The sequence below is a fragment of the Mustela nivalis genome (genome assembly GCF_964662115.1).
Source record: "Mustela nivalis genome assembly, chromosome: 6".
In the NCBI taxonomy this organism is placed as follows: Eukaryota; Metazoa; Chordata; class Mammalia; order Carnivora; family Mustelidae; genus Mustela; species Mustela nivalis.
The window spans coordinates 87,768,930-87,794,882 of NC_139025.1; the positions used below are offsets into that span (position 1 = coordinate 87,768,930).

At 36.5% G+C, this 25,953-nt stretch overlaps 2 protein-coding genes across 2 annotated transcripts in view; one reads left to right on the forward strand and one right to left on the reverse strand.

The window, feature by feature from the left end:
* RASGRP1 (RAS guanyl releasing protein 1) overlaps positions 1-6,042 on the forward strand; it is an 82,281-nt gene extending 76,239 nt beyond the window's left edge. The window contains exon 17 of the mRNA XM_082735613.1: positions 3,529-6,042. Within this exon, the coding sequence (XP_082591739.1) occupies positions 3,529-3,663 (135 nt within the window). The 3' untranslated portion in view covers positions 3,664-6,042. The remainder of the gene's footprint in view (positions 1-3,528) is intronic.
* Positions 6,043-7,674: 1,632 nt separating this feature from the next.
* Positions 7,675-25,953, reverse strand: part of FAM98B (family with sequence similarity 98 member B) — a 37,519-nt gene continuing 19,240 nt past the window's right edge. Inside the window, exons 6-8 of the mRNA XM_082735614.1 lie at positions 25,385-25,501; positions 12,285-12,452; positions 7,675-9,708 (exon numbers count right to left, since the gene is read on the reverse strand). Coding sequence (XP_082591740.1) covers positions 9,307-9,708; positions 12,285-12,452; positions 25,385-25,501 — 687 coding nt within the window. The 3' untranslated portion in view covers positions 7,675-9,306. The remainder of the gene's footprint in view (positions 9,709-12,284; positions 12,453-25,384; positions 25,502-25,953) is intronic.

A 25,953-nucleotide genomic window follows, 5' to 3' on the forward strand; every position in this document is an offset into this window, starting at 1 on the left:
GAAGGCAAGTAAGATGAATAAGATGGCAGTGGTGTGTCCTTACATAACAGTAATCATGCTAAAAAAAAAAAAAAAAAGGATTGGTTTCACCAGTCAAAAGGCACAGAGCGGCTGGATGGATTAAAAAAAGACCAATTCTGTGCTGCCACAGGAAACTCATTTTGACTCTCAAGACACACACTGGCTCAAAGTAAAGGGATAGAAGAGGATATTCCATGCAAATAGAAGTCCAAAGAAAATGGAGCATAGCCACACTTAAGTCAAACAGATTTAAAGCCACAAATGTTAACAAGAGACAAACAAGGTCTTTATATAATGGTAAAAGGCTCGATACATCAACATATTACATCAGCAAGATATAACAGTTGTAACATATATGCAACCAACATTGGGCTTCACTGGTGCAACTCCCAAACAGTCAAAGAAGAATAAACACCAGTCCTTCTCAAACTCTTCCAAAAAATTGAGGAGGAACACTTCCAAGATATACAATATATGATGAGGGAACCTCATTATATACCATGACCAAGTATGATTTATCCCTTGGATGCAAGCATAAACAAATATACACAACTCAATGAATGTAATACATCACATTAGTAAAACAAAAGAAAAATCACATGATCATCACAATAGAGGCAGTAAAGGTATTTGACAAAATACAACACCTTTTTTTTTTTTAAAGATTTTATTTATTTGACAGAGAGATCACAAGGGCGGAGAGGCAGGCAGAAAGAGAGAGGAAGGGAAGCAGACTCCCTGCCAAGCAGAGAGCCCGATGCGGGGCTCGATCCCAGGACCCTGAGATCATGACCTGAGCCTAAGGCAGAGGCTTAACCCACTGAGCCACCCAGGTGCCCCAAATACAACACCCTTTCAAAATAAAAGAACAAAAAAACATTGGATATAGAAGGAACATACTTCCACATTATAAGGGCCCGAAACGACAAACCCATAGCTAATAATATACTTAGTGGGAAAAAAGTTAAAACTTTTTCTCAAGATCAGAAACTAGACTTAAGGAGGCTTACTCTCATCACTCTTACTCAACACATTACTAGAAATCTTAGCTAGAGTGATTAAGCAAGACAAAGAAACAGCATCCAAATCAGGAAAGAAGTGTAAGTATCTACAGATGATGAGTCTGCATATATAAAATTGCCAAAACAACCAAAACACTGTTTGAACCAATCAAAAATTTAGGTATAGCTGCAGGCTACCAAATCAACATACAGAAATCAGCTGCATTTCTACACACTAAGGATGAAATATCTCAAAAAGAAATAGAACAATCCTATTCACAATAGCACCAAAAGCAATGAAATACTGGGAATATATTTGACCAAAGAAGTGAAAGAAACAAATGAAAAGATATCTCATGTTCATGACCCAAAGAACTGTTAAAATGTCCATACTTCCCAAGGCCATCTACAGATTTAATACAATCTCTATTAAAATACCAATGGCATTCCTTTATAGAAATAGGAAAAAAGCAACCCTAAAATCTGTGTGGAACCACAAAAGAACACAGGTAAAGATCAGACTTCCTGATTTCAAAGTATACTCAAAGCTATGGTAATAAAATCAGTACAGTACTCAGACAAAAACTAACACAAAGGCCAAAGGAAGAATAGAGAGTACAGAATCACACCTTGCTTATACAGTGAGATAATATAAGGGTACCAAGGGCACCCAAGGTGGAACGAATAGTCTCTTCAACCAAGAGACTAAATCAAACTTAAAAGTTTTTGCACAGCAAAAGAATTAACACAACAAAAAAGAAATATACAGAATGGGAGAAGATTTTTGCAAACCCTAAACCGGATTAAGGGTTATAACCAAATTATGTAAAGAATTCATACAACTTAATGGCAACAAATGGACAGAAGAGTAAAGAGACATTTTTCTAACGAACACATACAAATGGCCAACAGGTATATAAAAAAAATGCTCGGTACCGCTAATCAAGGAAATGCAAATCAAAACACAATGAGCTATCAACTCACACATGTTAGAATCGTTAGCATCAAGAAAACAAGAGAGCAAGTGCTTGCTAGGATGTGCTGAAAAGGGAAACCCTATGCCCTGTTGGTGAAAATGCAAACTGGTGCAGCCACTATGGGACACAGCATGGAGGTTCCTCAAATATTAAAAGCAGAGCTATCATATTATCCAGCAGTTCCACTTCTGGGTATTTAGCTGAAGAACATAAAAATACTAACTCAAAAAGATACCCTCCCATGTTCACTGCAGCATTATTTACAATAGCCAAAATAAGGAAACAACCCAAGTGTCTATACCTCATCAATGAATGGACAACAAAAATGTATATATACACATACATACACACAATTCCCTTCTCAGCCATGAGAAGGGAATTTGCAACAACATGAATAGACCTCAAACACATTATGCTAAGTGAAACAAGGCAGAGCAAGACACATACTGTATGACATCACTTATATATGGAATTTTAAAAAGCCAAACTTACAAAAATAGATTAAAATGGTAGTTACAGGGCACCTGGGTGGCTCAGTTGGTTAAGCCTCTGCCATCAGCTCAAGTCACAATCCCCAAATCCTGGGATGGAGTCCTGCTTCACCCTCTGTCTCTGCCCTTTCCCCCAGTTTGTGTTCTCTCTCGCTCATTCTCTTTCTCTCAAATAAAACCTTTAAAAAATGAAAATAAAAAATAAAATGGTAGTTACCAGGGAAAGGACAGGAAGTACAGACGTTGTTTAACGGTACCAACTTACAAGTGGTAAATAAGCCTGAAAGATATGATGCATGGTACAATGAATGTAGATAATACTGAATTATCATCCTCAAACCTGTTGAGTCCAGAACTTAATTATTCCAATTATTAAAAAGGATAATATAACAATGAAAGGTATTGATTGTCTTTACAATGGCAGTATTACAACATACCACAGTAACATGCTGTACATCTTAAATTTATACTATGTCACAGGTTAGACATAATTCAGTTTAAAACCTGCTGTATATCTTAAATTTATACTATGTCATAGGCTAGACATAATTCAGTTTAAAAACTGCAATAGCCTGTAAGTCAACTGCTCAGAAAATTAGATAATTAAATCCCAGTTTAGGGGGTAGGATAAAATTCTTTATCAAAGGAGTCCATTAGTTTTCAGTGACTTGTTGGGGGGGGACTGAAGACTAAAAGAACTATAATATTCATGACAGTATTCTGAGTCACTGTTTTCATACCTCAGAACTGAGGTCTCTCGCTATACAGCATTCGAAGGTTTTATATCCCCCTCTTATGGTTTATTCTGCCTGCTAGCCATCTTTGAGATGATAACAAAAACTAACTGCTGTTTGCACATGCTCACTTGATATTTAACTTGTTATTTTCTATTCAGAGCAAAATAAATGTCTTGAAAATAGTTTTTAATTCTCAGCCACAGTGAACAGAAAATGCCAATCAAGTGTAGTACTTCCAATATTGCAACTGATTTGCTATTCATTGCTGCTTTATTAACATACCTCATCTCCTTCCCTTTAGGAAATAAATACCCTGAAAGCAGATAATGATGCTCTAAAGATCCAACTGAAATATGCACAGAAGAAAATAGAAACCCTCCAACTTGCAAGCAAAAATCATGTCTTAGCTCAAATGGATCACAGTGACTGTTCTTAGCCCGGAAACTGAAGGATCACAATGTGTAGAGGAATGTATCAGAGATCTCTTAAGTAAAATGAGTAACACAAACACCTGGGGAACCTTAGATCAACCAGTTATATAAAAAGGGTACTTTAAAACAGAAAAGCAAGTTACCCTTTTTTTACTTAGAAGACTCCTAATGAGTGAAACTGTCTTCAGTCAGTGAATCAATGGGTAGGAAAGCTGAAGAATGCAGAATTTTTGCCATTCACACCATAAACATTTTTCCCCCCTGGGACTAATACCAATAGCTTGATAAATACATGACCAAGATTTCTGACAAGGTTGTTTCTCCTATGTGGCCTGTGTAGCTACTACTACTTCCTCAGAACTAAAATCCCTGGAAAATCAATTTGCTTCCTTCTGTGGGTTTTCTTTGAACTGAAGGATTTATTTTGTTCCATCCAAAGCTTGCTTACAATGGGAAGATACTCACGTTCCCAAAAGAGATTCACTTCCTCTGTATTCCAGCATTCTTTTCAAATCTGGTTCCCACTTCACTACCTCAGATATCTAATCAATTAGCCTTCTACCACTCCTTCCTCACTAGGCTCATACTCACATGAGGATATCTCACAGTTTTAGTCTCACAGTCATAAGTAGGCAAACTAAAAACCTGGAAACATAGCTAATACCACCTAATACATGACTGACCAGGTAGCTATTTTTACTGCCAACATGGTATTTGTCCTTGTATATCTACACTGGATAGAATTAGGAATTTATGGCTTTTTGAAAGAGTCCGTTTAACTTTTCATGTGCCATCTTTATCTTTTTTTCTTTGAAGTAACTACTTTGAACTGATTTTGTGCTGTACTGTCTTCACTATTAATATTATTTAGAAATAAGCTAGTTCGATGAGAGGCTTCAATAAGACCTGAGAGTGTGTATATATGTATATATTATGTGTATATAATATCAAGCATGCATGTGACTTGGAATTTTGTTTCTTCCTTTATAAAATATGGAAATGAATTAAACAACTTTGTCATTTACACAAATCCACAAATATAAAGTTAGCTTGTTACAGGATACATAAATTGCTCACAATGTAAAATGTACTGTTAAGCAAAATTACAATTAAGAGTCCTAGGAGTTTTTTTATTAATGAAGGTTAAGGATAAACGGGCTCAGTTAGTTGTCTGGACAACTGTTTACAAACTGCCGATCTATAAAATTTATCACACTCTTGATTTCTCTAAAAAGTTCATATAATCATTTTCTTTTTAAGCGGAACTTACCTTCCATACTTGGAAAACTTGGTACCAAGCCGACTTGAAATTCATATGCAAGCTGACCAACTGCCAAGAACATAATCTCAACAATTAAAAGGTTGAAACCTAAAGCCAGCAACACCAAATCTTATTCAGAATACAAAGTATATATACAGTGTAACTTCCTTGGAGGAGTCAGATCATTTGAGAAGTTTCTTTGATGAAAGACCAGTTTCCATTTGCATACTTCCTTGTACTGAGCTTTAGTGACAAAACTAGTGAGTAGCTTTCAGTTAGTGTTTTAAAGAATTACTTTACACACAAATTTACCCTTTCCTAATTCCAAACTCAGAAATCCCCATAGCAGGCTGCTTAGGTCCATCACCTGGTATACAAGTTAAGATGTACTTTGTCCATATAAGTAGCAAATGTGAATTTATGATAATCTCTAAAATTCATGTTCTTCATTATTATTCTTTTCCTCTGATACAGACCAAAGGTGGTACAGCACAATTTCTTTATAAACATAGACATGTGACACAAATTTTTTCATTCTCCTTACCCTCCATCCAAAATACAGACTTCAGGTTAATTCCTGTGTACATAATCTATAATTCTAGAATTCCAAAGGTCAGAGCTCCCTTAATCAGTTAAATTAATACGCCTAGAGGGTCTCAAGCACTCCAGAATTTACCACTGAAATGGACAGAAAGGAATAGTTTTATCACAACTTTTTGCAGTCCAGCAAGGGCAAAAGACGAATAGCGTGTAAGTTAATATTTGCACTAGCTACATGGGATTAGTAGTATCTACAGAAATAATCTGGAAAAAAATTGTCAAGCCTAGGATACACATTTTTCTGTCTTATAAGGACTTGACTTGAAATAAGTTTGTGCTATATTTATCCATCAAAACAAGGACAAATCTTGTTTTGTCAACAGCAACATCACTTCTCATTTTCTTTGGTTAACTGACTTGCCTTTTTACTGACCATTTGTGAATTTCTGTCTAAGGATTATAATGTAAAAGAAATGCAAGGAAAAAACAAGTGTACAGATTGTAAAGGGTTTTTTTAAATACATAATGTAAGCTTTCTTTGTGTAATATTTATATGATAAAAGACATTAGGATCCCTACCAAATAGCTGTCTTGTGTTTCTTCTAGTTCATGAATATGTAGAAGCTTCTCTGGAATTTTTACTAAAATCCAAGCTGACACCACTTCCCTATTCTATTAACCAAACTGGGTTTTCCTGGAAGGAAAAGCAAAGCAACTAATTATTCATTTAAGTTATTCTAAACCTTCTTATAACATGAAGTAACAGTATAGAAATTTTCAACCTTTTCCTTTCTTACTGCATAAGGACTTACAGCAATCTCCAAATATTAAGCCTATAAATACTTAAGAATGGAGACAAATGTAAGGTTGTCTTTCTGTGGCTTTCGTCTTTAATTCAACAGTTCTAAGAAAACTAGCAAGTTTAGAACTTTGAAGTTGTACGTGAAATTGATTCACTGAAATACAGTTCAGTCCAGTGTAGACCACCCAGAGCAATTCATTTGTGTTCATGACTACTTAGAGTGATTAAGAGGTAGCTTTGACTTCCTCTTAATCCCAGCCAACTTTTGTTAAACCTGACCAATGAGGAGTGGGGGTAAATTCAATCATTCAAATTCCACTATGAATGCATTCTGGTACATTCAGATGTGGGTGTATTTATCATTTTGGCAATTCCTAACACTTCATACAAATTAAGTCACACTGACAACCTGACACTGAAGGAGAAAGTAAACTGCCTCCTTTCTTCCATCCCCAGATTCCATCCCAAATTAATCTATCCTGTGCTCCTTATAAGGTATAATCCCTTTGCTCAGAAGATTCCCTGGTCATCATACCTTTTTTGGGTCATCATACCTTCTCTTGACATAAATATAGGTAATTAAGCATTCTTGTTTGAAAGGTTTTTTTCTCTTTAGTGAACCAAGGTTTCCCTGATCTACAGAACACAAGGCCATAGGTTCAAAGAAAACACCTGGTCCCTTCTTCTACTGAGAGCTATGTGTAAAATAGATGGGGACACATATTCTTTATAAGGTCCAGGTAAGAGGTTAGTTACTTTAATCCAGAATTTCTCAGTTAAGTCATGTCTGTAGGTGCTATTAAGATACCAAAGGCTAGACTAAGGCAGGGAGGAAAAAAAGGGGGGGGGGGGAGGATGAGGTAATAGGGGAAAAATGAAACAGATCTAGGCAAAAAGGAATGAAGAGGAGGCCCATAAAAAGGTTTAGATTGTAGGAAACTGGAAAGTACCATTCATCATACTCTGCATTTGTACTGCAGTCAATTTATAAAACATTTTCACATTATGGCTGTTGATATCAAAGCCCCAAACTGCCTACTGCTAGTCTAGATACTTCTCAGCACACTCTTCTACAAAACAAATTCTTCTTTAAAAAGAGTATCATGAAAAGCCTACCTTCCAGGGAAGAATAAGATATTAGGGTCTAGATCACCCTGTTTTTTATTTGAGTGAAGTTTATAGGAATATGTAAATAGGAGTGGTTCCAGCTCCAATAGGATTCCAGGAATGATAAATCAGGTAAGATTTACAGTGAGTATAGTGGGTAACTCAACAGCACTCCTATGAAGTTACAAGGAAATCTTACAAAAATGGATAAATTAATGTTTCTGCCATTGTTTACTACAAACCTTTAGTGATGAAAGCAGTTGTAAACCCCTTCTGTATCAGCAACTATACTCCAGTAGTCTTTGATTACATACTTTTAAAAATTATTTATTTTTCAGAGTTCATAGCTATTAAAAAGAATCCTTTTTTTCCCAACTATTAAATTAAGTATCTTCATTAAATATAAACACATTTTTAAAATCTACTTTACAAATAATCTAAAGTTTGTTTTCCTATCCTGAACAAATTCCTTTAAAGAGTTAGCTTGAAAAATACACGGCAAAGACTGCAGTATATACACAATATCTAAAGTTTTAACATTATTTTAGATTTCACTACAGGGTTTACTTTATAAAGCAAAACAAAACAATAACAATGAAACTGCCAAATATCAAATACCATGTGTCCACTGGTAAACATCTTTCTATCTGTTGAGTTTGCTAGATCACAAAAAGTTGTTATGCACAGGTCAACCAAGAGCCCACACTGGGATACACATTTTACAGTGGGAATGAAAAAGTGTGTGTAACTATCTTATCTAACTCTCTATACTAAGAGAAAAATGTGTTACTTGGACCACTTCACACCACCCCTCAATAAATGGTACTTGTACTCAAGTCTTTATGAAACGATCTGAGAAGAGTGCAAGTGTCACCATTCCTCATTTGACAAATGAGGACAAATCAATCCTTGAGAACTATGGTCATTTCAGCCCACAGTACCCCCTGGGTTAGTGCCATGATTCAAATTCACAACTCTTGATCTCCAAACCTGCTCTAACCACCAAAACACATGTAACCATTCCCTGACTCTGTTTCCCAAATTGAGCTTATGAATCAGAATTTCCAAGGGATGCCGAGATCCTACCTCTGATGGACTGACACTGGCAATTACTGCCCTAATCTTGAACAATGTAGCTCAGCCTGCTTTTAATATTCAAACACCTAAGGTGATGGCACAAATGATGAAGAGACGGGTTTATATGAAGAATATTTTTTACACCACCATGTATAAAATTATTACTTGTCCTTATCCCTTTAGAGTAATTCTGACCTCAGTCTTTAACTTTGCTTTCTTAAACAAAATCACAGACTTCAAATCCACCTGGAAAATAAATCAAATATGCATAGCAAAAAGCAGGCTTAAGCTTCAGTTAATGGACCTTTAACAGAAACCCTGGTCAGAAGAATTGCTGCCTATAAAAGAACAAACAAGTCATGACAGCTATCTATTGAACACAACTATTAGATCAGTCCCGCTCCCTATTTCATAAAGTATAATAATCAAATACAAAACACAGCCACAGGAATACAGATGAGGCAATAGTCTATATTCCTTTCCATTACAAGTTGGGTAATTTATGTTTCAAACCTGAATAAAATACAGGTAACAATCTAAATTCAATCATGACAATAAAATACTTTCCATTTTCCAAGTATGATGGTAATAAATATTTACATTTTTAAAAATAATTTTTGCTCATTTTTTGTTTTTTAAAAAGACATGCTCAGGGGTACACAGAATATGGAAAAAATCATCACTCTAAGAGATCAAATGGTAGTATAAAACAATACTCTTACAGATTAACCCAATTCAAGAATGGTATAGGGAATCTAACATGGTATTTACTTCAAAAATGACATTCAAGTATGTTATCTACAACACTATAGCTAATGTCTCTGCCAAGAAGTAAGCACTGCTATCTAATTTTGGTAGATTTTAATATCTTCTATATCCACCACCACCTCCTCCATATGGATCTCCATAACCTCTTCCACCATAGCCCCCTCTTCCACCGTAGCCCCCTCCTCTTCCACCATAATCTCCCCTCCCCCCATAATCTCCTCTGCCTTGGAAACCTCCTCCTCTACCACCCCCTCCCCCGCCTCCTCCCCACCCTCCTCCCCCACCACCTCCTCCTCCACCACCTCCCCAACCTCCCCCACCTCCCCAACCACCTCTTCCACCCCCACCACCTCCTCGACCACCCCCACCACCTCCGCCACCCCAACCACCCCTTCCGCCGCCATCTTGTCTCTTTTGCCAAGGGGGCATTTCAGGGGGTGGTGGTTCAATTTCATTTGGCCGTCCTCCTCTGTCAGGCACCCTTCCCATCAACACCTGTGTGAAAAAACACTGTCTTTCAGTTTCTAATATTTTAGAACTTACAATTTATATAAAAGATTCAAGTGATATAGAACTTTTTCTAATGAAGAAACAGAAGCCAAATATTTAAGGACATGAAAGCATCAGACATGCAGCATGAATTAATACTGAAAATAGAAATGTAATGTATGACAAATTCCTCACAGTGTGGACTACTTTTAAACAAGCCAGGGAAGGGAAGCCTGGGTGGCTCAAGTCAGTTAAGCATCTGCCTTCGGCTCAGGCCATGATCCCAGGGTCCTGGGATTGATTCCATATCGGCTTCCTTGTTCAGTAAGGAGCCTGCTTCTCCCTCTGCCTGCTGCTCCCCCTCTTGTGCTTTCTCTGACAAATAAAATTTTTTTAAAAATTAAAAAAAAATCTGGGTCCTCCTCTCTCTCTGCCTGTCTCTCTGCCTGTTTGTCATCTCTCTCTGTCAAATAAATAAATAAAATCTTTAAAAAGAAAAAAGGGCGGGGGGCGCCTAGGTGGCTCAGTGGGTTAAGCCACTGCCTTCGGCTCAGGTCATGATCTCAGGGTCCTGGGATTGAGCCCCACATCGGGCTCTCTGCTCAGCAGGGAGCCTGCTTCCTCCTCTCTCTCTGCCTGCTTCTCTGCCTGTTTGTCATCTCTCTCTGTCAAATAAATAAATAAAATCTTTAAAAAAAATCTGGGGAATATTGCTGAAACTTAAGGGCTTGTTAATTTTCTCTTGCTCAAATTTGTTTCCAAATTCTGTAACAAATGCAGTACCCACCATAATAAAACATTTTTAGCAAAATAATTTCAATATACATAAATTATATACCCTATATTCATTAACCTTGTATCTATTTATACACAACTCTGGACTTTCCACTGCCATTCATTTGGTCATGGATTATCCAATAAAAAACTCTACACCTAAACACATGTTATTTTAAAAGTATTAAGCATTGTGCTCGCTTCGGCAGCACATATACTAAAAGTATTAAGTATATATGGTAACATGTGAATTTAATGAGATGTTAGAGATGCGTATGACTATAATCCAAGGTATCCCTCTAAAGATACAGGGATTCTCAATGAACTATTCCTTTCTTATGAAACTTAAGCTCACTAATTTTCAATGATGATACTAGATACTATATATTATCATAGAGAAAATAAAGTCTCGATAGGCTCTTTTAACCATGCTTCACAATACTTGAAGGATAAGCCAGGAAGAGTTTGATTTTAAGTCCCCAGCCTTCTGTAGAAAGGGGCTACTTTATATGCCCATAAATACAGACTGACAGTGCTAACAAAGAAAGCTAGGAGACTAGTTTCCTGCTTGTCTCTTTCAGGAAAGAAGGTAAAACGGTAACTGCCTCAACCAAAATGACCTACAAATCGGTTTGATTCTACTTCCATTGATCCTCTATTCAAAACCATGTTTTAGTAAGACAAAAAGCACAACATCCTTACTGTGGGGCAATGTTGGAAGAATGCAAACATTCTCTTCAAGTCACCAATAATATGTCCTAATTACCAAATGCAAAAAAAAAACAGCTTTTCTTGGTGGTTATTTTTATTGGTCTCTCCACAAAACCAAGGTGCTATGTTGGTGACCACATGGGGACACTGCTCCAAGAACTGATAAAACTGCCTTCAAATAGACTACAAATTATAAACTTGGAAAAGAGATGGGCAATGTCACTTAAAGTAGAACTCTTAATCCCATCAGACTAGACCATGACCTGATAGAAGATACTAAGTAACATATTTAAAGACAGAATAGTTTCAAAAGGCAGAGGAGGCTGATCTAAAATAGAAGAGGAAGGAACAAACACTGGTGACTAACTTAGCAATAATCAACAAGTAGACTTTATATACCAACACCCCAATAGCAAGATATACTTTATCAAGTACACTTTTTTTTGCTGAGTAACAATGTTTCAAAATTGCCCAAATCCCTTCTTTTTGCTCTAAATACATAAAGTGCTCTAAATACAGAGCACATGCCAATCAAACTGACAAATCTAGATTACTGCCATCGCTGCTGTTGTAAAAAAATTCAATCTCTTTGAGCTTGTTTTAAAGCAATGCTGGAGAAATAGACTTATACTCATCAGAAAATGGAACCTCCAAAAGATTCACTAACCTACCCAAGATCTATGTAAATGACAGAACTGGAATATGAATCCAGACCTATAGGTCTCCAAAGCATGTACTCTTCCTTTACACCAAGGATAAAAGGAACCTGTCAGTACCTGAAACAACTACTGCAGATTTTTACTGACAAAAAATAAATACATTCTTGAAAAGAAGGCAAATAATTCCTGCTAAAGTTACTGATAAAATCAATTCTTAATTACTCTAATTCAAATAAAACTGTGGTTCAATTTATGAACATGGAGATTCAAATGAACATGCACAAGCAAAACATAACTAAGCCTGGATGAACTGAAATAATTTTGCCACTTTCTGTTCTAGAAGTTTACCAGGGTGTAAGAGAAAAATGGATTGAAATCAGTAAAAACATCAAATGAAGATATAAATTCATTCTCCACCATACTGAAAGAAAAACCAACCTTATTAATGGCACATGCCGTCTTCTCTCGGCTGGAGCCACTACTTGTTCTAATGATCTTGGACAGATCTTCACGAGCAGCAAGCAGATGTGCCAGTGTAATCGTTGTCTTGGGTGATAAAGCATAACGCTTAGGCTGGTAAATTCTTGCTATGTCATCTGTTTTTACCTAAATAACCAAAGAAAGAGGAAAAAAGAGCCAAAGAACATTTCAATAAAAGAACAATGGCAATCATCATCTTCAGAAAGAAGAAATAATAAAGAGATAACGCAAGAAGAAACAGAAAATAAAACATTTAAATCTCATCATTTGTACGAAAAAACAGACCAACAGATGCCAAATAATATATAATTACCAATAACAAGTCATTAAAAAATAACACACAAAAAAGATTCCATCAATACTAGCTAACAAAAAAATACTTAAAAATAGCTTTAACCAAAAGCACATATAGGACCTTTACGAAGGAAACATTAGCAAGGCTTTTAAAAACAAAAAGAAAACCTGAATCCACCGTAAGAATATAGCTTACAATTTACAAATAAAAGTTACATGCATTAATATTCCTAGTAGTAGTTAATACAGGAAAAAATGTTTAAAATAAGAAATTATGGCATCATTATATGATAAAATATAATGCAGTCATAAACAGGATACTGAAAGGAAGTACTGCTACATTCAGTAACAATGGATAAACCTTGAAAGCATTATGCTAAGCTATCAGACATAAAATGCCACATACTGTATGATTCCACTTACATGAACTGTCAGAATAGGTAATCCAGAAAGAAAGAAGCAGATCACAGTAGTAGTTGTCAGGGGAGGGAGACAGGGAGTATTGGGAATGACTGCTAATGAGTACATGTTTCTTTTTAGGGTGATGGAAATGTTTTGGAATTAGACAATAGTAATGGTTACCAAAATATAGTGAATTTACCAAAAACCACCCAATTGTGCACTTTAAGATGGCAAGTTTTACTGCAAAAAAATTAAAAATTAATTTTTTAAAAGAGTTTCTATTTATTTGAGAGAGAGAGAGACAGTGAGAGAGCACACGCACAAGTGGAGGAGAGACAGGCAGAGGAAGAGGGAAAAGCAGGCTCCCAGCTGAGCAGGGAGCTGGACATGGGACTCGATCTCAGGACCCCAGGATCATGACCTGAGCCGAAGTCGACGCTTAACTGACTGAGCCACCCAGGCGCTTCCTAAAAATTAACTTTAAAAAGAATATTAAAACCTTTAGAGGTATGGGACAATGATCAGAATACAGTGGAAAAAAAGTAAACTATATAATTATACTCAGTCTTATCTCAACACTAGCAAAATAATGAAGAAATCAGACTAATAAACATATATAATCTTTCCAAAGGGCAATTCTAGATAGAGTATGCATCAAAACATTAAAATTTATACATACTGTTTCATCAAGAAATTCCATTTTAAGAATACATCATGGACATGAACAAAAATTTAACTGCTGAGCATATCATTAGAAGGTCAGACAAAATTAAAACCTCAGTATTAATACAGTATACTTATATGATAAAATATTCTACAAAGAGTTTGAACGCTGTAGAACAATATTTTATGAGTTGTTCAACAATCTCAGACACATGAAATGGGGTGAAATGACAACGATATATTAAATTTAACAAGAAAACTCATGTATAATTGCATGTATTCATATAATTAATTGGAAAGGATCAACTGAGAGGACAAAACTGACCTAAAATAGCCTAAGAAGAAGAATTTTGAGAAATCATCCAGGCTAAGGAATAAAGAACAAAAAAGACAATTTTTGACCTAAACATGATGAAAAAAAGACCAAGATGAGAAGGTAATTATCAAGGTATTGCCGAAAGGCATATTTTCTCAAAGTCTCCAACTTTAAGACTAAGAAAGAGTCAACACGTCTACAATGTTTTAAATGGTGTTGGAATGAACTGTCCCTCTTAATTTTAAAACAACATACCAAAACTCATTTTGGATTTCTGGGTAAATTTAAGGACAATAGTGAAAACATCCTAAGTTAGCATGTTAAGACACCTTTAATGCACTACATTTCGCAATTTTCCTTATATTCTCAAATTCCTTTTTCCCATTAAAATTCTATCAGGTTAAGGGGTACCTGGGTGGCTCAGCCACTTAAGTGCCTGCCTTTGGCTCAGGTCATGATCTCAGGTCCTGGGATCAAGGCCTGTATCAGGCTCCCAGCTCAGCAAGGAGTCTGCTTCTCCCTCTGCCTCTGCTCTTCCATCCCACGCACACTCAGTCACGGGCACACTCTCCTTCTCTCTCTCTCAAATAAATAATCTTTAAAAAAAGAAAATTCTATCATATTAAACTGGAGAACCAAATACATAAAGCAACTCCATTTAAAGTTACCAGAGGTGAATAAAATTGGTATCTCCCAAAGATCTGAACTTTATTCCATTTTTGAGGTCCCCAATCATGTCATCTACTTCTTTGTTAACTCATAGCTCTTAAGAGTATCTTAGAGTATCTGGGTATCTTGCATACAACAGTCACTCCAGTGACATGGACACACACACACACACACACACTCACACATTTCTGGAATTTATCCTGGTGCACATGGAGAACACAAACAGGCTTACCCCATCTGAGAAGCTGATTAGGTATCGTGGATACAGAGATCTTCCAAAAATGTTCTATACCTGATCATATAGGATATTGAAATGCTCATCCAGAGCCAGGTACATCATAATGCCTGACACATATGAGGTGCTGAATAAATGTTTATTGAGAGAAAAGACATGAATGACAGTCTACAACTCTGCCTTATAGATATTCGATTACCATGATAAAATTTTTTTCTCAGAGGAGGGTTCAGACAGTGGCATAGAGGATCCCGAAACTCACATCCTCCCCTGGTCAAAACAAATACACAGATACACAGATACATGAGGAGTAAGTCCCTCAGAAAAAGCTCTGAAAACTGAATAAATAGAGCCTCCACAAAGAGGAACTAAGAGGCAGCATCAAGAGAAGCAGGAGTGGCGGAGACCTCCTTTCACCAAGGGGGAAAAAAACCCAAAAAACCCACACCAGGCACAGCCATCCACAGTTGGGAAAGAATCTCAAAAACATGGAATGTCTCCCTGAGGAGTGAAGGGTAAGAGCTCAACAGAGGCACTCCAAGAATTATATCTGACACAAGAGAGATAAGCCCCCCCAAAGTTAGACTTTGGAAACAGAGATTACAACCAGGAAAACCACTAAGCTACACAGAAGAGAAAATCTGTTCTTTAAAGGGCTCACTGAACCAAGAACCCAAAGATAAAACACAGGTTGGAAAAGAACCCAGAGCATGGGTAAACGTGTCCACTCTCTAATCCTGGGGGTGTCTGGCAGGCACAGAGAGGCAAGCAATTGTTGAGATATACTCTAGAAATGGAAACACTGTTATGTGACAGTTTTGAGATCACATTCTACTTTGTTAGTGTTGATGCTTGCAGGCGCCATCTTGGAACTCTCGATCTAATGTGCTAATGCTGGCAGTGCTCCACTGAGAGCCTTATTCACAGGCAGAGTCCCATAAATAATGGAGTCCCATACACAGCTCACACAGACAATGCCCCTTGAGCAGGTGGCACTGGTGATCGGGAGGAAGTCCACTTCTGGACCCCACAGGACATCATCTACACAAAGCCACAAAGTCCTTTAAGACTGGGAGAGGCAGCCAATTTGCCTAATACATACAGAGAGAGTCAGACAAAATGAGGAAACAGAGAAATACATTCCATATGAAATAAAAAACAAAACCCAGTAAAAGATCTTAATGAAACAGAAGTTATCTATCTGAAACAATTCAAAGTAATGGGCATAAAGATGCTCCTCAACTCAGGAGAAAAACAGGTGAAGCGAGAATTTCAACAGTGTAAGACTGTACCAATCACAGCTGAAACACTCAATAAATGAAATAAAGAAGATAGGAGGGAATCAAAAGCATATTAAATGAGAAGAACAGAGAGTGACCTGGAAGATAAGGTAGTGGAAATCACCTGCTCACAACACAAAAAGCAAAAAGAATTTTTATAAAATGAGGATTGTTTAAGGGAACTCCAAGGCATCAAATGTACCAATATTTGCATTATAGGGGTCCCAGAAGGAGAAAAGAGAAAAAAAAGAGGCAAAAACTTATTTGAAACAATAATGGCTGTAAACTTCCCTAACCTGGGAACGAAAGGGACATCCGGGTCCAAGAAGCAATATGAGTCCCAAACAAAGAGATCCATACCACAACATATAAGTAAAATATCAAAAGCTAAAGATAAGGAGAGAACTTTAAAGACAAGAGAAAAAACAACTAGTTATATACAAGGAAACTCCCATAAGTATATTCATAAGTATATTAGCTGATTTTTTTCAGCAAAATTCTTGCAGACCAGAAAGGAGTGACATGATCTATTCGATGTGCTGAAAGGAAAACTTAAAACCAAGAATATCCAGCAGGGTTATCATTCAGAATTAGCAGGGAGGTAAGAATTTCCCAGACAAACTAAAGCTAACAGAGTTCATCAACACTACACAGATCTTATAAGAAATGTTAAAAGGATTCTTTAAGCAGAAATGAAAAGCCATGACTAGAAATAATATATAAAAGAAAAAAATCTCACTGGTAAAGGCAATTATATAATTAAGGTAGTGGATCAACCATTTATAAAGCTAGTATGAAGGCTAAAAGACAAAAGTAGTAAAATCAACTATAACTACAGTAATTTGTTAAGGATACATAAAATAAAGTGATATACTGTATGATGCCAAAAACATACAATGTTGGTGGGGATGGGAAATAAAAAATGTAGTGCTTTTAGTATGCATTCATCAACTCATTCCAAGTGACCATCAACTTAAAACAGACCATTATACACATAGGTTGTTATATATAAAATTCATGATAACCAAAACCAAAACCTACGATACACAAAAAATAAAGCAAAGAGAAGCTAAACATAAGACTACAGAAGGGCATCAAGCTACAAGGAAAGAGAGCAAAGCAAGAAGAAAAGACAGTGAAGAACTTACAAAAAAAACTGGAAAACAATTAACATAATGGCAATTCTGGCAAAAATGGCAATACACATATCAATAATACTTAAAATGTTAATAAAATAAACTCCAGTCAAAACACACAGGATGGCTGAACAGATAAAAGAACAAGATCCATTTATATGCTGCCTGTAAGAGACTTACTTCAGATCTAAAGATACACAGGGACTAAAAATAATGGGAAAAAAAAAGGTATTACATTCAAATGGAAAAGGAAAGAAAGCTGGACACCCACACTTGTATCAGACAAAACAGACTTTAAAACAAAGAACAGGGACACCTGGTTGGCTCAGCCAGGTAAGCATCTGCCTTCAGCTCAGGTCATGATCATGGGATCCTGGGACTGAGCCCCACATCGGTCTCCCTGCTCAGCAAGGAGCCTGCTTCTCCCTCTGCTGCTCTCTCTCTCTCAAATACATAAATAAAAAATCTTAAAAACAAAGACCATAATGAAAGATAAACCGGAGTATTACATAACAAAAAGGGGGGAATACCCAACAACAGGACATAACATTTGTAAATATTTATGAACCCAACACAGGAGCACCTAGATATATAAAGCAAATTAACAGACATAAAAGAAGAAGTTGAGAGCAATACAGTAATAGTGGGGGACTTCAACATCTCACTTACAACTATGAATAGATCATCCAAACAGAAAAATCAACAAGGAAACACTGGCCTTAAAAAACACATTAAACCAAATGGACTTAAAAAATATAGAGAGAACATTCCATAGAAAATCAGAATACATATTCTTTTCCAAGGTATGTGGAACATTCCTCAGGATAGAACAGATGTTAAGTCACAAAACAAGTATCAACAAATTTAAGACTGAAATCATACCATTCATCTCTTCTAGCCACAACTGCACCAAACTAGAAATCAATTACAAGAAGAAAACTGGAAAAAACAAAATGTGGAAACCAAGCAACATGTATTAAACAACCAAAGAGTCAATGAAGAAATCATAGAGAAAATTTTAAAATACTGAGATGATGAAAATGGAAACATTCCAAAATCTATGGGATGCAAAAAAGCTGTTCTGAGAGGGAAGCCCATGGCAATACAGGCTTACCTGAAAAAACAAAAGAAACCTCAAATATGCTACACCTAAAGGAACTAGAAAAAGAACAACAACAAAGCCCAAAGCCAGCAGAAGAAAGGAAATAATATAGATCAGAACAGAAATAAATGCACTACAGACTTAAAAAAAAAAAAAAAAGAAAGAAAGAAAGAAAGAAAGAAACAATGAACTGATTGATTCTCTGAAGATAAACAAAATTGACAAACCTTTAGTCAGACTCATCCAGGAAAAAAAGAAAGAGCCCAAATGGAATTAGAAATGAAAGAGAAGTTATAATCAATAGTACCAAAATACAAAGTGTCATAACAGACTATTATTGAACAATTACATGCCAATAAATTGGACAACTTAAAGAAACTAATAAATTCCCAGAAATATACAATCTTCCAAGACTGAACCATGAAGAAACAGAAAATATGAATACACTGATTATTAGCAATGAAATTCAATCAGTCATCAAAAAACTCCCAACAAAAAAAAAAGTCCAGGACCAGAGAGTGTCACAGTTAAGTTCTACCAAACACTTAAAGAAGAATTAATATCCTTCTCCAACTATTCCATAAAATTGAAGAGGACGGAATGCTTCCATACTCCTTTTTAAAGGCCACTGTTCACCTGAAACCAGACAAGGACACTAACAAAAATAAATTAAAGGCCAATATCCCCAATAAACATAGAATCAAGTCCTCAACAGATGATTCGCAAAAGGAATTCAACAATACATTAAAAATACATAATCAAGTGGGATTTATTCTACAGATACAAGTTGGTTTAACATCTGCAAATCAAATGTGATATACCACATTAGTGACATGAAGGATAAAAATCGTATGATCTGGGGTGCCTGGGTGGCTCAGTCATTAAGTGTCTGCCTTCGGCTTGGGTCATGATCCTGGGGTCCTGGGATTGAGCCCAGCACATCGGGCTCCCTGCTCCACAGGGGGCCTGCTTCTCTCCTTCTCCCACTCCCCCTGCTTGTGTTCCTGCTCTCGCTCTCTCTGTCAAATAAATAAAACCTTTTTTTAAAAAAAAATTGTATGATTTATCATCTCAATAGATGCAGAAAAAATATCTAACAAAGTTCAGCATTTATTAATGATAAAAAGTCTCAACAAAATGGGTAATGTACTTCAACATAATAAAAGCCATATATGACAAACCCACTGTAAACATCACACTCAACAGTGAAAAGCTCAAAAGTTTTTTCTCTAGGATCAGGAACAGAACAAGGATGCCTAATTCTTGCTACTGTTCTCAACATTGTACTAGACGTGCTAGCCACAGGTATTAGGCAAGGCGAATAAAAAGCCATCCAAACTGAAAGTAAGAAGCAAAACTGTCATTATGTGTAGATGACAGGAGACTGCATATAGAAAACCCTAAGGACTACACCAAAAAACCTATTAAAACGAATAAATGAATTCAGTAAAGTTGCAGGATACAAAATTTATACACAGAAATCTGTTGTGTTTCTATATACTAATAACTATCTGAAAGAGTCATTAAGAAAATAATTCCATTTATAACTGCATAAAAACAAAACAAAACCTAGGAATAAATTTACTAAGGAATGAAAAGATCTGTACAATGAAAATTATAAGACAATGATGAAAGAAACTGAAGACAATATAAATAAATGGAAAGACATACATACTCAAGGATTAGAAGAATTAGTATTGTTAAAATGTCCATACTATTCAATACGTACACAATGGAATATTATGCAGCCATCAAAAGAAAGGAACTCTTGCCATCTGCAATGACATGGATGGAACTAGAGGGTATTACACTGAGCGAAATAAGTCAGAGAAAGACAATTATCATATGATCTCTCTGATATGAGGAATTTTAGAGGTAGGGCAGGGAGTTGTGGGGGGTAGGGAAGGGAAAAATGAAGCAAGATGGGATCAGGAGGGAGATGAACCATAAGAGACTCCTAATCTCACAAAACAAACTGAGGGTTGCTTGGGGGTGAGGGTGGGGGTAGGGATAGGGCGGCTGGGTTATGGCCATTGGGGAGGGTATGTGCTATGCTGAGTACTGTGAAATGTGTAAGCCTGACAATTAACAGACCTGTACCCCTGCGGCAAATAATACATTATATGTTAATAAAAATAATTTTTTAAAATGTCCACACTACTCAAAGCAATCTAGAGATTCAATGCAATCTCTATAAAAACACCAATGGCATTTTTCACAGAACCAGACTACTACTACTAAAATAATACTAAAATTCATATGCAACCAGAAAAGATACCAAATAGGAAAAGCAATTGTGAGAAAGAACAAAGCTGGACATATCACACTCCCTGATTATAAATTATACACAAGCTATAGAAATCAAAACGGTATGGTACTAGCACAAAAACCAGACAAATAGATCACCGTAGCATAGTAGAAAGCCCAAAAATAAACCCATGCTTATATGGTCAATTAACATACAACAACAGAGGCAAGAATATACAATGGGGAAAGGACAGTCTCTTCAATAAATGGTGCTAGGAAAACTGGACAGCTACATGAATGAACCTGGACTACCTTCCTACATCATCCATAAAAATAAACTCAAAATGGATTAAAGATCTAAAATAAGAACTGAACCTATAAAATTCCTAAAAGAAAACAGTAAGCTCTTTGGGATCAGTTTTAGCAGGCTTTTTGGTTGTTTGTTTTTTAATCTGTCTCCTCAGGCAGAGACAGTAAAAGCAAAAAAAATAAAATAAACAAATGAGACAACATTAAATAAGAAAGCTTATGCACAGCAAGGAAAACCAATAAAACTAAACAGCAACCTACTGAATATGAGATGTTAATATATAATGATGTTACCAATAAAGGTTTAACATCCAAAAAATGTTAGATATAAAGATATAAAGTATTCATACAACTCAGTATCAAAAAAACTTAGATTAAAAAATGGGCAGAAGACCTGAAAGACATACAGACAGCCAAGAGACACATGAAAATATGCTCAACAGCACTCATCATCAGGGAAATACAAATCACCACCATGAGATATCACCTCACACCTGTCAGAATAGCTATTATCAAAACACAAGAAACAAAAAGTGTTGGCAAGCATATGGAGAAAAGGGAACCCCCATGTACTATTGGTCAAAACATGAATTGTGTAGGCACTGTGAAAAACAGTATTCAGGGTCCTTAAAAAATTTAAAATAGGACTGATCCAGCAATACCACTTCTGGGTACTTACCCAAAGAAAACAAAAACACTAATTTGAAAAGATTATGCACTCCTATGTTCATTGTAACATTATTTACAGTAGCTAAGATATGGAAGCACCCTAACATCTCAGTGGACACTGACAGATTAATGGATACAAAAGATGTGTGGAGGCTGTCTGTGTGTGTGTATATATATATACATGAATAATGGATTATTATTCAGCTATATAAAAGAAAGAAGTCTTATCATTTGTAACAACCTGGATGGATCTAGAGGGTATAATGCTAAGTGAATTAAGCCACTCCAAGAGAAACACACTATGATTTCACTTACATGAAATATATATAACACATATGTGAAATCACATAAATGTGAAATCACATGTATGTGTGAAATCACATAAATGTGAAATCACATGTATGTGTGATTTCACATATATGAAATCTAAAAAGCAAACACACAGAGTTTTTCAGTATCTTGCTCTTAAATAGGAACAACCAAGAACTGTCCTGCATTTGAAGAAAACTACCATAAGAAAGAAACTAAGAGGGGCACCTGGGTGGCTAAATGGGTTAAAGCCTCTGCCTTCAGCTCAGGTCGTGGTCCCAGGGTCCTGGGATCGAGCACCGAATCGGGCTCTCTACTCAACAGGGAGCCTGCTTCCCCCTCTCTCTCTGCCTGCCTCTCTGCCTACTTGTGATCTCTGCCTGTCAAATCTTTAAAAAAAAGAAAGAAAGAAACTAAGAAAAACAAACAAAAAATTACCCTGGAGGAAACAGTTAATTTGAGACAAAAACTTTTTTAAAATTTTTCATCTTGGGGTGCCTGGGTGGCTCAGTCGTAAAGCATCTCCCTTCAACACAGGTCATGATCCCACGGTCCTGGGATCGAGCCCCGTGGGAAACCTGCTTCTCCCTCTCCCACTCCCACTCCAGCTTATGTTACCTCTCTCGCTGTCTCTCTGTCAAATAAATAAATAAAATCTGTAAATAAGTAAATAAATAACATTTTCATCTTTAAGAAGATAATATATCCATAAAATGAATAAAAAATATGAAAAAAGGAAAACTCAAGAACCAAAAAGACTCCCTGGAAATTAAACAAAAATGGCAGAAACAAAAATTCAATGCTAAGGGGCACCTGGGTGGCTCAGTGGGTTGAGCCTCTGTCTTTGGCTCAGGTCATAATCTTGGGTTCCTGGGATCAAGACCCACATGGACTCTCTGCTCAGCGGAGCCTGCTTCCATTCCTCTCTCTGCCTGCCTCTCTGCCTACTTAGGATCTCTGTCTGTCAAATAAATAAATAAAATCTTTAAAAAAGAAAATTCAATGCTAAGAACAAAATAAAATTGAATACATTTCTAAGAAAGTGCATCAAAAAAGGAAAAGAGATGGAAAATGAGAGAAAAAAATAAAGCAATTCAAATGAATCTGATGTCCAAAATCTGACTAAGAAGATTTTCAGAAAGAGAAAACAAAGAAAACAAAAGGGAAGAAATTAATGAAGAAATAAATAAAGGCTAAGCATCTACATGTTCAAAGGTCCACAGTATTTAGCAGAATATAGAAAAAGACCCATACGAACGCTTACTATGAAAATTCAGAACTCCAAGTCTAGAGAAAAGAGCCCAAGAGCTTCCAAAGAAAAATAAAAAGTCATCCAAAAGGACATAGGATGACATCAGGTTTCTCACCAGCAGCACCAAACACTAGGAAACAATGAAGGGATGCCTTTAGTATTCCTAGGGGAAAATATTTTCAACCTAGATGTTTATATTTACTCACACTATCAATCAAATGTGACAGATGGATAAACATTTTCAGAATGCAAGGATTCAGAAAAATCACCACCTATGCACCTTTTGTTATAAGTTATATATGGACTTACTATAGGAAAATGAGAGAATAAACAATGACAAAGGTGGCCACAGCAACCAGGAATTAGTGGAGTACCAAGGATAGCCATGCAAAAAGCCCATGATTGCAACAGGATAATACTGTATTTTGGGAGGGAAATTATACAGAAAATGGAGAACTCATTAGAATATTTGATTTTTAAAAGTATATTCAGAAAGAAAAGGAGCAGCAGCATATAATAAAGAAACACAGGGGCTCCTGGGTGGCTCAGTGGGTTAAAGCCTCTGCCTTCAGCTCGGTCATGATTCCAGGGTTTTGGGATCGAGCCCCACATCAGGCTCTCTTCTCAGTGGGGAGCCTGCTTCCACCACCACCACCCCCGCCTCTCTGTCTGCCTCTGCCTACTTATAATCTCTGTTTGTCACATAAGTGGATGGAATCTTTAAGAGAAAAAAAAAATACAACGCAAGAAAAAACAAAATCCAGTAGAAGGAAGATGACACCCAAAGATGTCCATATCCTAATCCCTGGAACCTGTGAATATGTTACTTTGCAGACATAGGTGTCATTAACTCAAGGATTTCCAGATGGAGAGATTATCCTACATTATCCAGGTGGGTCCACTATAATCATAGGAATACTTAAAAGAGAGAAACAAAAGGTGATGTGACAAAAGAAGCAGAGAGAAAGAATGGAAGATCTCACACTACTGGTTTTGAAGATAAGAGGATGAAGTCAAGAGAAAGGTACACAGGTGGCATTTGGGAGCTAGGAAATACAAAGTAAACAGATTCTCCCCTGAAGCATCTGGGAGGAATGCTAACTTAACCTTGCTGAAGTTAACCTGGTTGTCACCTTCATTTTAGGACTTCTGATGTCCAGGACTATAAGAGAATTAAAGTTTATTATTTAAGCCACTAAGTGTATGCTGATTTGTTACAGCAGCCATAGGAAACCAGTACAAGACACCACATGGAGACAGAGATCACATAAGAAGGAAGAAGATAACAAATGCATCCTAGCACTCAACAGAAGCCAGATATATGAGACAACCACCTTGAATATTTCAGCCTACTCCAAGCACCAGCTTAACAAAGCTCCGTAAGTGACCCCAGCTGATACAACGTGGGGGCAGAGGAACTGCCAAGTCAATACAAAAAATGTAATAATAATGATGATGATGTTATGATGATAAGAGTCACCAGATTTACCCTCCTACCTCAAACAACTAGCAAAGTGGACAACCTACACAAAGCAATGATTTTCAGACTCTGGACATCGAGGAGCACAAAACAGTAATCCCTGAAACAGGAGAAGCAAATGTGGAGAGCCCTATAAATGTCCCAGCTAACTGTTTGGAGAGTTTCTAAAATATGATGCAGAGTGGATCAGAGCATCCAGATGAAGCCTGGCTACAGATTAACGGCATAAAATGGGAGTGATGGGAGACAGCATTCCAGGACTATGTGAATATATTCATTATCTGCCCTCCAATGTCCTCTTCAACTAGAACACAGTTCACAGCCTTAGACATTTTTAAGAAGACTTGTTCTGGTATGAGTACTACCTATACTTATTCCAATATTCTGCTTTCTTGACCAGTTGCTCATTCTATGTCACTGTCTCATATAATGTCCTTTTCTTTATGAGTATCATTGCATAAATCACATCTAGGAGTTTAAAATATATGTGAGAGATTTGGAGAGAAATTAAGATATCTGCAGACAGAATTTACAAAAGACTAGGATCATTATATAAGACCAGCAGTTGGCCTGGGCATGTGCTTCATACAGAATGATCAGTGCAAATGTGGCAAGTTATACAATAAGAGACAAGAAAGCCTGAAGAGCTGTCACAGAGTACCACCTACAGGACACAAATGGGAAAACAGTCTTACCTTTGCTCTATCAGACCAACCAAAGGACTGCACAGTCACATCTAACCGTTTCATTAGCATCCTCCGGCGACACTCATATTCACAAGACAGCGCATCATTGATTCTTTCCAGTTGTTCCTAAAGAATTCAGAAAAAAAATCATAAACTTTACACTCTTTCTGGCATAGCCCAGAAAGAAAATTGAAAAACTGTACTCAATACGTCCTACTGATTCAAAAGATACTGTACTTGGTGACTACTTTCTGTTCCCATGAGACTTTATGGTAAAATTGTTTACACAATAAAGAGTATCTGATAGAACATTTATGATATCAGAAGATAGTAAACATAAGAATTAAACTCTTACATTGGGAGACTTTACCTCACCTTCAAGCATGTTAAGTAAAATATCTACTTGTTAAGTGGTCGACCAATAAAGAAAGAAAATACCCCAAATTTCTACCTTGTTGACTCTGAGCTACTAACCTTTTCAAATAACAATTATGCTAACATACTGGATGCTATACATACTCTTGGCCAAGCATTATTAAAACTAATTTACAATCTGACTGAAGAAATGTTATGACCTA